Here is a 12800-nt window from a genome sequence, read left to right as displayed (position 1 = left end):
TTTAACTAGGTTAGAGTGTGGATATTTTATTTTGTGTAGTTTATTTTCTATGTAGTTTAGTGTCTTAATCTTTGTAGATTTTTTTTTCAAAAACATAAAAACCTAATTTTTTTTTAATTATTTGTCATAATCAAAAAGGGGGAATATTGTTATTTCACTATTTTGATAATGACATATAATTAACATTTACATGATTTTAGTTTATTATTTTAGTTTTTAGTTTATTATGTTAGAAGTAATTTTTATATGTCTTAGATTTATTTTTCTGTTTTTGTTTATTCTATTTTGTGTGATTTATTCTTCCTTGTTTTAATTAGTTTAGTTATCTTTAGATTTCACAAATAACATGTTAAATAACTTATGAAGAATTGATTAAGTTTTTAATCAAAATTAGGTTGTTTATAACTTATTTGTGATATCTGGATAATATTATGGATGTAACAATTTTGAATATATTAAGGTTCCATAATATTGTGTTGAGTTAGTGTGTGTGCAACATCTTTTGGTTGCCTACAATCTAGGAGCCGCAAATCACTAACCTAAGGATGCGCTTAAAATTGGAACGTTGAGGTAGTTCCTACATTTTAGGAACCACAACAAACAGTTTATCTTTAAGGCGTGTGAAGGTGGATAAGTGGCTACGTTTAAGGAAGCCAACTGCCAACGGAATTATCAACGTACATATTGTGGAGAAGTGGCTAAAGCTACGTGAGAAAGTGAAGAAGATCTTGAGAAGATCGTGCAGAAGAATTCAAGGAGAAAAAGATCTCTACAAATAGAGTTTTTGTAATGGTCTCAAAATATACTTTTAGAATTTTATGTAATATTCTTAGAGAAAGTACATTCGGTTTTCTTCTTCTTAGAAATTGATGTATTATAGATTGGGTTGAGTGAATCTAAGTCTGTAATCATTTTGAGAGAAAAAGAGAAAGAGAAAGAGAAGAGAGAAAGAGAAGAGAGAAAGAGAAAAGACTTTGAGTAAAGTCAAGGGAGAAGTCAACTGTTCAGGGGGAACAGGCTGACAGGGAACCACTTCCTAGAGGAACAGAGTTGGTCTGAGTTTAGGTTGTACAAAAGAGAGTCTTTTGGCCTAAAAGTTATTAAAGAGAATTGAGTCAAAATCCCTCGTGGTCAAGGTTTTTTCTTCCTATTGGGCCTAGGAAGTTTTCCTTGTAAAAATCTTGGGTTCCTAGTTCTTTCTTAATTCATGCAATTATTTCTTTCTTACTTAATCATTCTTTTATTTCCGCGAAAAGTTTGAAAATCTCTCCAACTACAATTCACCGCCCCTCTTGTAGTTGCTTAAGTGTTCGTCCAAGACTAACAATTTCTTTAATTTTTTTTAATTTTATTGTTGTTTGTGTGTTTGGGGAAATAAGTGGAAATTTTTGGTTTGCAATTTGTTTGTTGTGCTTCATAATTTTGTTTCTGGTTTATTAATGGGTTGGTTCCGGTAATGTAATTCAAAATTTGAAGGTTTATTTCTTCAATTTTTCATCATGCTTGCACTGTGTAAATGGAAGGAATTAGTTAATTGCAATTTGTTCTTGTTGGATTATTTGTATGAATACAGGTGTGAATTTTGTGATTGGTCTATGAATTATGGATAGTATTGTAACCCTTAGGTTTTGGCATGGTGGAAGTTTTAAACACAATGAGAAGGGAGTGCAATATGTGTGTGTGTGGGGGGGGGGGGGGCAAGGGGGGACCTTTGCTGTTGACAGTGATGAATTATGTTGGTGGTTTCTTGAGGAACTTGCAAGAAAATGTGGTTCATACACAAAAATAGATGAGATTTACTACTTAATCCCTGGTATGAGTTTGAAAGATGGGTTGAGGAGAGTTTATGCTGACAAAGAGGTTTTAGCCATGACTCCTATAGTTTTACAACATAAATTCATTGACCTCTATGTAGCACATGGTGTTGATGAACCTCAGTTAGTACCACTTCAGCTTGGGTACAGTGAGGAGCAACCAAACGCATTTAGTACCCCAACCATAACTGAAACACAACCCCAAAAAGTGGTCCCACAGAAACTACCTTTTAGGAGGGCCCCACCTAAAACTACCCCAAAGTCCTTGGAAGGGTCAAATCTAAGAAGAAGTCCTCGGAAAGCATCTTCCCAGGAGGGCCCAAAATCTATCCCCAACTTTTCCCAGCCATTAAAATCAAAAGCCTGTCCTGCTCCAAAATCCTAATATAGAAAAAACATCCGACCCTCCCATTTCATCTCCTCAGCAGCCCTCACAAACAAACAACCCTCCCATTACATCTCCTCAACAACCAGAACTCACAACTGACCCTCCCATTTCATCTCCTCAGCAGCCCTCATAAACAAACAACCCTCCCATTACATCTCCTCAACAGCCAGAACTCACAAAAGGCCAGCCCTCCTGTTCATTTGATCCTCCTAGCCCTTCTCAGATCCCTAATGACTACTGGGACTGGTATGACAATAGACTCGAAAGTCCAATACCATGGGATGAACTTGTTGGCTACAGTGGTGACTCTGAAAATGAAAAGGATCCACAATATGAGCCTGAGTTAGAGGAGGATTTCAATTCAGATGAACTTCAAAGAGAAGCACTTGAAGACATCCCTATGTATGATCATGATCTGGATGGTAGTGATGATGAGTTGATAGATGCAAGAGAAAATGAGAGGGTTTGCACACAAAAGTTGTTGGCAATAGCTGAACAGTTGCAAAGAGAAGCTGCTTTAGCAAAAACTGGAGGTGAAGCAGTTAATGAGGGAGGGAATGTTGAAAGAGAAGTCCATGAGGGGTATTTCAGTGAGTATGAGAATAGTGATGATGAGATTTTGACGCCTGATGAGAGTGATTGATGATGTGTTAGGTAGTAAACAAAGAAGAGCCAGGAGAGTCATTGTGAGTGAGACCACTGATTTCACATCATTTGAGTGGAAAGTTGGTTACAGATTTACCAATAGAGAGTCATTTAAGAAGGCAGTAGCAAAGTTTGCAATCATTCAGGGTAGGAGCTTAAGTTTTGTCACAAGCAATAAGAATAGGCAACAAAGATTGGAGGTTAGGTGCTTGGCTGGGTGCAAGTTCAGATTGTATGCTTCTTGGGATAATAACAAAGAGAGTTTCATAGTTAAGTCTGTAGATTCAGGCTACATTTGCAACATGAAAATGGAAAAGAACAAGCAGCTTAAATCCACATGGCTTGCTGCACAGTTCATTGAAAATTTCAAGGCCAGGCCTCATTGGCCTGCAAAAGAAATAATGGGCATTGTGAAAAGGGCATATAGGGTCTTAATCAAAAAGGATGTGGCATATAAGGTTAAGTATTATGCCTACAGGATGTTACATGGTAGTATGCAAGAACATTACAACAAAGTAGCAAGATATGTTGAGGTTTTGAGAGAGTGCAACCAGGGGGACCACATTGCACTAGTGACTGATGACAGTAAGAAACCCCCCTGTGTTTAAGAGGTTGTTTGTGTGCTTTGAGGGTTTGAAGAAGGGGTGGATAGAGGGTTGTAGAAAAGTCTTATGTATTGATGCTTGTTTTTTAAAGACTTTTCTTACAGGTCAACTAATGGCTGCAGTTGGAAGGGATGGGAATGATCAGATCTTCCCTGTGGCTTGGGCAGTGGTTGAGGGGGAGAATAATGATTCTTGGGATTAGTTCATGCTTCAACTACAAAACTGCTTGGAGTTGGGCAATGGTACAGGACTTGCAATCATCTCAAATGAGCACATTGTAAGTAAACTAACACTTGTAGTTTTGTACTTGTACTTAATTAATTTAACTAACACTTGTACTAACACTAACACCTAATACATTTTCTTGTGTAGTCTATCTTGAGCTCAGTGAAGAAGGTAATACCAAATGCTAAACACCGCCATTGTTCAAGGCACATTTTCTCACACTTGCATAGATCATTTGGAGGGGATGAGATGAAAGTACTGTTTTGGAGGGCAGTGAAGGCCTACAACATGGCTAATTACCATGATGCATTGGATGAGATGGAAAAGGTAAATCCTGATGCAGTCATTGGGATTTAAGAGCTATGATCCTAAAGTTTTTTGTAGACCTTTCATGAAAACACAAACTAAGGTTGATGTCACATTGAATAATTTAGTTCAAACATTCAATTGTTACATTATAAATGCCAGAACAACACACATAATTTACATGTTAGAAGAAATTAGGACATCACTAATGCAAAGGCTTGCTGTGAAGAAGCAAGAAATGGAGACAGTGACTGGAAAGTTGTGTCCTAGGATACAGACCAAGCTAGAAAAAACCAAAGAACTAGCAGCCCAATGCACTGTGGTCCCTTCAACAGTTACTATTTTTCAAGTTAGCTACTACATGGATGTGTTGGAGGTTGATTTAGGTGCTAGAACTTGCACATGTAGGTATTAGGACTTGACTGGGATCCCCTGTGCCCATGCTATTTCTTGTACTTTTTTTCTTCATAAAGATGCTGAGGACTTTGTGTCTGAATGGTATCACAAGGATACATATTTGAAATCATATGCTGGTAGTATCCCTCCTTGTGTTGGTGAGAGGCATTGGCCTAGGGTCCATCTACCATTAACTCCACCTCCCATAAAGATAGGTCCAGGCAGGCCCAGGAGAAACAGAAGGAAGGACCCCTATGAGAATCCTAAATAACCAGGGAGACTAACAAAGCATGGGGTCCAAATGAGCTGTAGTATATGCAAGGAAAAAACCCATAACAAGAAGAGATGTCCCAATAAGGACAGGGCTGTGGGACCACCTAATAAAAGGCAGAGAGTTAACCCTAAACAGCCCCAACCTTCCTCTCATTTGAATGTTATTGCTGAACCAACAAGGACTGGAAGAAATGGAAGGGTCATTAGAGGAGGAAGGGGAAGCAGGGGTGGTGGAGGAAGGGGCAACAGGGGTGGTGGAGGAAGGGGTAGCAGAGGTGGCAGGACTGGAACTAGGGGAGGAAGAGGAAGGAGTGCATCTCAACAGGTATGACTCAATCATCCTCTTAATTTACTTCACTTTGCTTGGATTTAGGAAATTCACCCCTTGCTTGTTTTCTTGTCAACAGATACCATCTGGGTTTGGATTGTTTATTGCACATGATGGCAGTTCCTTCTTGAATGTAAGTAAACAATGCATCTTCTTGTTTTTTTTGTTAAGTACCCCCCTATGCTTTACTAATTGTTCTGTTTTGTAGGCCCCCACTCAACAAGGAGGTCCAATTGAGATCACACAAAGCTCAACCACAGTGGCTGATGGATGTCCAATTGGAAGTCAAGCATTCAACAACTTCCTAGTTAGATATGTTTAACAACTTGTATTGCAATTGAGGAACAACTTTTTTTTTGGGAACATTTGAATGTATTGACTGATAACTAATATTTCATTGCAAGCAAGTAAAAGCTAATCAAGGACTTCATTTCATTTCTTCATTGCAATGGTTACAACATGTTCCAAATCAGTGCATAACTACAACTTCTAAAAAATCAACAAGAAAACAATGATGAAAACTACCCATGACAACACTAATGCAGTAGTTGCAAATTTTTCCCCTCTCCCATGTTTTGACTTCTCAACATTCAGTAGTAAAATTACATTCTTCAGTTCTTCATTTGCATCCTTCAGCTTCATTTTCTTCAATTTTGTCTTGTCCAACCTCATCTTCACGTCTTCTAGTTTTGTTTCAAGAGCTACACATTCGGTGCATATGTTATATTCACCATCAACATCATCCTTCCATTGAAAAAAATGGCATTCTTTATTGTTCTACAATAATAGAAAATTTCAGTTTCCCCTAAAAACCCCAATAAGTGTGCCAAATCAAAATATTGCATAAATTAGGTTTACTTACTGGCCACAAGGAGCACCCATAAAATTGTTTCCCTTGATTCTTCTCACTCCTTGCAGTCCTCAATTTCGCAGCCAAATTGTGGTGGCACTTAACTGTATAATCTCTTCTTCCATTAGAGAGCTTCCTTGAAGTGGTGGATGAAGCACCCGACATTTTCGCTTAAAAAAACTGGAAGGGGGATTTTCGCAAAAACAAACACTACAAGAAAAGGCCCAGTCAACGACCGCTTAAAGCCGTCGCTGATTCTCTAAAAGCCGTCGCTAATATAAATACCGACGGCCAACGGTCGCTAAACAACGGACGTTGCAGTTTTGGTCGTTGAATTAGCAAATAGCGACCGTTTGGCCGTCGGTGATGAATCAACGACGGTGTTCTACGTCTGATTGGCTAGCCGTCGTTAAGAATTTAGCACCTATGGTTTGGAGCCGTCGGTGTGTCAACGACGGTGTGGGACTGTCGGTGAGTGGACGACTCTTTGAAGCTGTCGTTGTTTCACCGACGGCTCTTAACCGTCGCTAATATCATTAAGCCGTCGTTGCTTTGTACTACCTTGGCAGTCATTGCTCTCCTGTTCAACGACTGCTAAACCGTCGTTGGTTCAAGTTTAGCCGTCGTTCGTTTTATTAATTATATTAAATAATTTAATAATGTTTTTCAAAATTATACTTAAACCTGTACTGCACGCCAACATCGACATATACTACATTAAACATGTTCCTGCGTCGCCTCCATCGCATTCTATATTTTAAACTAAAGAAATATGCAACTTAAAAATGAAATAGATTAGATTTATGTACACAAAATACATCCCAATGTCGGGAAATTTAGACACTAAATGTCTATAGTTAAACAAACTACCTTAATACGCAAAATAAATCCAGGTGTCAGGAAATCGAGTAAAAGTGGAGTTCCAAAAAAATATACCGAGACACCTAAAAACAAAACTAGATATATGCCGATAAATATAGACACTAAGTGCATATATAAAATTAGACTAAGTATGAACAAACTATAAGTTAGTAATCTAGCTAGTTGTCAAAACCAAACAAACTACACTGTGGTAAGTGTCCGTGTAGTGCCGCCACCACCAAACCCCGGGTCATCCTCTGGTCTGCGTTGTGGAGAGGGTCCTATGTTGCAACTTGAGAACAAGTGACCAAAATTAGTCATGTTCCGCATCATTTCCTGCACGAGGGCCCGGTTTGACTCTTCCAGACGTGCTGCAACCTTTGCCTCCACTTCTACCATCCGTGCAGCGACCTTGGCCTCCACCTGCACCTCTAGCTGAGAAAAAATCGATGGCTCATATGGTTGTGAAGAGCCATCTCCTCCTCGCCCAGATGAAGAGTTGTAGTACAAATAATCTCCCTGACCTAACCCCTGCACTTTTCCTCTGTTCCTCCCACCAACTGTCTCCCAATACAACAAATCAGGGTTTGGCTGTGACCCTTGAGTGCTACAATCATCCAGCTTCTTGTTGTACGTCTCCTGCATTTGGTTAAATAATATACTCTTATGCACGCATATTCAAACAATATGGTTTAAAATGAGCAAAAACAACTTATATTTGGTTCTAACTTGCCTATATTTTGTTATTTCAATAAAAACTACAATCAAACACATTTAACTAACTATATATAGGATGTTTGAGGTGTTTTTGATTCAAATTAAGTTAAAACTACTCAAGTTCATTCATTTTCAAGCAATAGGGCCTAAAATGAGCTAAATGACCTATATTTGGTTCTAACTTGCCTATATTTTGTTATTTCAATAAAAACTACTACATAACACATTTAACTAAGTATATATAGGATGTTTGAGGTGTTTATGATTCAAACTAAGTTAAAACTACTCAAGTTCATTCATTTTCAAACAATAGGGCCTAAAATGAGCTAAATGACCTATATTCGGTTCTAACTTGCCTATATTTTGTTATTTCAATAAAAACTACAACAAAACACATTTAACTAAGTATATATAGGATGTTTGAGGTGTTTATGATTCAAACTAAGTTAAAACTACTCAAGTTCATTCATTTTCAAGCAATATGGCCTAAAATGAGCTAAATGACCTACAGTTGGTTCTAACTTGCCTATATTTTGTAATTCCAATCAAAACTACAATCTAACACATTTAACTAAGTATATATATGATGTTTGAGGTGCTTATGATTCAAACTAACTTAAAACTACTCAAGTTCATTCATTTTCAAGCAAAAGGGCCTAAAATGAGCTAAATGACATATATTTAGTTCTAACTTGCCTATATTTTGTTCTTTCAATAAAAACTACAACCTTACACATTTAACTAAGTATATATAGGATGTTTGAGGTGTTTATGATTCAAACTAAGTTAAAACTACTCAATTCATTCATTTTCAAGCAATATGGCCTAAAATGAGCTAAATGACCTATATTTGGTTCTAACTTGCCTATATTTTGTTATTTCAATAAAAACTACAACCTAACACATTTAACTAAGTATATATAGGATGTTTGAGGTGTTTATGATTCAAACTAAGTTAAAACTACTCAAGTTCATTCATTTTCAAGCAATAGGGCCTAAAATGAGCTAAATGAATACTTGCCTATATTTTGTTATTTCAATAAAAACTACAACCTAACACATTTAACTAAGTATATATAGGATGTTTGAGGTGTTTATGATTCAAACTAAGTTAAAACTACTCAAGTTCATTCATTTTAAAGCAATAGGGCCTAAAATGAGCTAAATGACCTATATTTGGTTCTAACTTGCCTATATTTTGTTATTTCAATAAAAACTACAAACTAACACATTTAACTAAGTATATATAGGATGTTTGAGGTGTTTATGATTCAAACTAACTTAAAACTACTCAAGTTCATTCATTTTCAAGCAATATGGCCTAAAATGAGCTAAATGACCTACATTTGGTTCTAACTTGCCTATATTTTGTAATTCCAATCAAAACTACAATCTAACACATTTAACTAAGTATATATATGATGTTTGAGGTGTTCATGATTCAAAACTATGCTAAAAACTACTCAAGTTCATTCATTTTCAAGCAATAGGGCCTAAAATGAGCTAAATGGTCTATTTGGTTCTAACTTGCCTATATTTTGTTATTTCAAGAAAAACTACAAACTAACACATTTAACTAAGTATATATAGGATGTTTGAGGTGTTTATGATTCAAACTAAGTTAAAACTACTCAAGTTCATTCATTTTCAAGCAATAGGGCCTAAAATGAGCTAAATGGTCTATATTTGGTTCTAACTTGCCTATATTTTGTTATTTCAATAAAAACTACAACCTAACACATTTAACTAAGTATATATAGGATGTTTGAGGTGTTTATGATTCAAACTAACTTAAAACTACTCAAGTTCATTCATTTTCAAACAATAGGGCCTAAAATGAGCTAAATGACCTATATTGGTTCTAACTTGCCTATATTTTGTTATTTCAATAAAAACTACAACAAAACACATTTAACTAAGTATATATAGGATGTTTGAGGTGTTTATGATTCAAACTAAGTTAAAACTACTCAAGTTCATTCATTTTCAAGCAATATGGCCTAAAATGAGCTAAATGACCTACATTTGGTTCTAACTTGCCTATATTTTGTAATTTCAATCAAAAACTACAATCTAACACATTTAACTAAGTATATATATGATGTTTGAGGTGCTTATGATTCAAACTAACTTAAAACTACTCAAGTTCATTCATTTTCAAGCAAAAGGGCCTAAAATGAGCTAAATGACTATATTTGTTCTAACTTGCCTATATTTTGTTTTTCAATAAAAACTACAACCTTACACATTTAACTAAGTATATATAGGATGTTTGAGGTGTTTATGATTCAAACTAAGTTAAAACTACTCAAATTCATTCATTTTCAAGCAATATGGCCTAAAATGAGCTAAATGACCTATATTTGGTTCTAACTTGCCTATATTTTGTTATTTCAATAAAAACTACAACCTAACACATTTAACTAAGTATATATAGGATGTTTGAGGTGTTTATGATTCAAACTAAGTTAAAACTACTCAAGTTCATTCATTTTCAAGCAATAGGGCCTAAAATGAGCTAAATGATAACTTGCCTATATTTTGTTATTTCAATAAAAACTACAACCTAACACATTTAACTAAGTATATATAGGATGTTTGAGGTGTTTATGATTCAAACTAAGTTAAAACTACTCAAGTTCATTCATTTTAAAGCAATAGGGCCTAAAATGAGCTAAATGACCTATATTTGGTTCTAACTTGCCTATATTTTGTTATTTCAATAAAAACTACAAACTAACACATTTAACTAAGTATATATAGGATGTTTGAGGTGTTTATGATTCAAACTAACTTAAAACTACTCAAGTTCATTCATTTTCAAGCAATATGGCCTAAAATGAGCTAAATGACCTACATTTGGTTCTAACTTGCCTATATTTTGTAATTCCAATCAAAACTACAATCTAACACATTTAACTAAGTATATATATGATGTTTGAGGTGTTCATGATTCAAAACTATGCTAAAAACTACTCAAGTTCATTCATTTTCAAGCAATAGGGCCTAAAATGAGCTAAATGGTCTATCTTTGGTTCTAACTTGCCTATATTTTGTTATTTCAAGAAAACTACAAACTAACACATTTAACTAAGTATATATAGGATGTTTGAGGTGTTTATGATTCAAACTAAGTTAAAACTACTCAAGTTCATTCATTTTCAAGCAATAGGGCCTAAAATGAGCTAAATGGTCTATATTTGGTTCTAACTTGCCTATATTTTGTTATTTCAATAAAAACTACAACCTAACACATTTAACTAAGTATATATAGGATGTTTGAGGTGTTTATGATTCAAACTAACTTAAAACTACTCAAGTTCATTCATTTTGCAAATAAAATAGCCTATAATGACTTAAATATATGTTTAAAGGTATGTACCGAAATTTGTTTTGCTCTCTTGTTTGCTGCAATTTCTCCTTTTCCAGCAACAGTTTTGAAATGAGTCTTCAAGAACAACTCGGGGGCGGTAGGGAGTACTCCTCCTCTACTCTTTGCCTGTACACATTGTTGAACATAGACTTTATTTTTTACATATACAGAAAAAATCATGAAATTCAAACTAAGTAATACATATGAAACATTCTTACCATCTTTTTAGCATGTTGTGCCGCCGAGATGGAACCCTGAAAGTGCGACGGCTCAACTGGATTAGAGAGGGAGCCACCTCTTCGGTTCTTCTTTGCCTTCTCAGATTTCTCGAGGAATGCGGGCTCCTGACTTTTCTTTTTCATAGTTTCATAAATGGTTTTCCCCAACCATTTTGGCCTTTCTTTAGCTCTGTTGAGCACCCAATACCGCAAATCTCTCAAACGGTTCCAGCTTTCATATGGTATGCTTTTCTCACTTGGCCATCTAACTCAGGAGCCCATTCGTAAAGACCCTTTAACAAACATTAAAACAAGTTGTTAATAAACTAATATAATAAATTTAATTCTTCATAATTTGATTCATACATACCGTGAGATGAGTTCCACCAATGCGTCTTTGTTGCATCGTCCACCTCACGGTAGTTAAACCAAGGTTCTCGGAAATGACCCTGGAAAATGTCAGTGATGGACCCGCTAACTTTGTTATCATCAAACCTGAATTCAAAAAAAACACTTAAATTGTCAATATCATGGAAAATATAAATATTATGAATCATATATTAATTTAGAAATTTACCACAATCCAGTAGGGCTCAAAACCCTTTTTGATGCACGGTTTGACCCTTCAGCTTCCTCCCTCTGGCTGCTCGGCGTCTCCGGTACATGGTCACCAATGTCACGTGCCTGTGAATCATCTCGTTGTGTCTCAGAGCCAAGGTTCGGGCTTTCTGGAGCTCCTGGTGACTCAAAAAGCTCCCTGCGAATCAATTTCCCACGACCTTGGCTTCCACCTAAGCCATCTCGACTCCGCGCTCCTTAGGATTAACATGCTTACCTATATAAAACAACAAATTTATAAATCATGGTGGATAATTAATCGTTAGTCTATCATCATACAAAAATATCGTCTACCATCAAAGTGAAGAAAAATCTAGCATCATTACAAAATAACAAGTAATCTTCAACAAATCATTACAAAAGACGAATTTTAATATAAATGGTGTTCTTAATACAAGTTATGATATACTAAAACAAATCAAAGTGGATTCCCATCCTCGCTTAGTTCATCATCACTATCGTCATCCCAAAAACCATCATCTTCATCGTCATCATCCTCGCTATCTCCAGACTCGAAACTAGACTCTTCTTCATCATCACCTGAGGGGACTTCGAATAAAATATCTTCATCATCTGCTTGAACACACTCAACATCATTACCCTCTTCATAATCGGGAATATCACTTGGATCAGAAAGAGTTGGAGTCCCAACACTTGTCTCCTGAAGGAAGTCGAAGTCAACAGGAGCATCAATCACAGACCTTGCCTTTGTCCTAAACACAGCCCACCATTGAGCACGATCTCTTTTCAAGCTTGGGTACGGTGCGAAGTATACTTGGCTAACCTGGTATGATAGCACAAAGGGATCAAACTTGGGGTATTTCTGGGTGTATGTGTGACTTCAACTAGCTTGTATTGATCGTATGTTCATTATTTCCCCTGACATTGTCCATCCAATTGCACTTGAATAAAATAGTGTATATTGCCTAAGTGCACCAGTAAACTTCAATTCTATAACATCATCTAGAATCCCAAAGAAATCACTCCCTCCGTCATTAGACACACACACTCCATAATTCATGGTGGACTTGTGTTTGCTTGATCCTTGTGTTTGGAAATTGTATCCATTCCAAGTGCGAACTAATGTCGAAGGACCCATTGCTAAAGCAAACAGTACATCATCATTTGTTTGTCTTGAATAACCTATTAAAATAATTCATATGTTAGATACAACTTTGTATCA

At 36.0% G+C, this 12800-nt stretch overlaps 1 protein-coding gene across 1 annotated transcript; it reads right to left on the bottom strand.

Annotated features, from left to right (window-relative positions):
- Nucleotides 1–6892: 6892 nt before the first annotated feature.
- LOC125493138 (uncharacterized) lies at nt 6893–11233 on the bottom strand. Its single transcript, XM_057391679.1, has 3 exons — nt 11000–11233; nt 10791–10907; nt 6893–7330 (listed from the first exon to the last, which is right to left on the bottom strand). The coding sequence occupies exons 1-3, from the start codon at nt 11141–11143 to the stop codon at nt 6893–6895; spliced, it is 699 nt and encodes a 232-aa protein (XP_057247662.1). The 5' UTR covers nt 11144–11233.
- Between the last annotated feature and the right edge of the window lie 1567 nt (nt 11234–12800).

Source organism: Beta vulgaris, chromosome 1 (assembly GCF_026745355.1).
Source record: "Beta vulgaris subsp. vulgaris cultivar EL10 chromosome 1, EL10.2, whole genome shotgun sequence".
NCBI lineage: Eukaryota > Viridiplantae > Streptophyta > Magnoliopsida > Caryophyllales > Amaranthaceae > Beta > Beta vulgaris.
The sequence above is the reverse complement of the archived record's forward strand: the minus strand, read 5'-3'. Positions and strand labels throughout refer to the sequence as shown.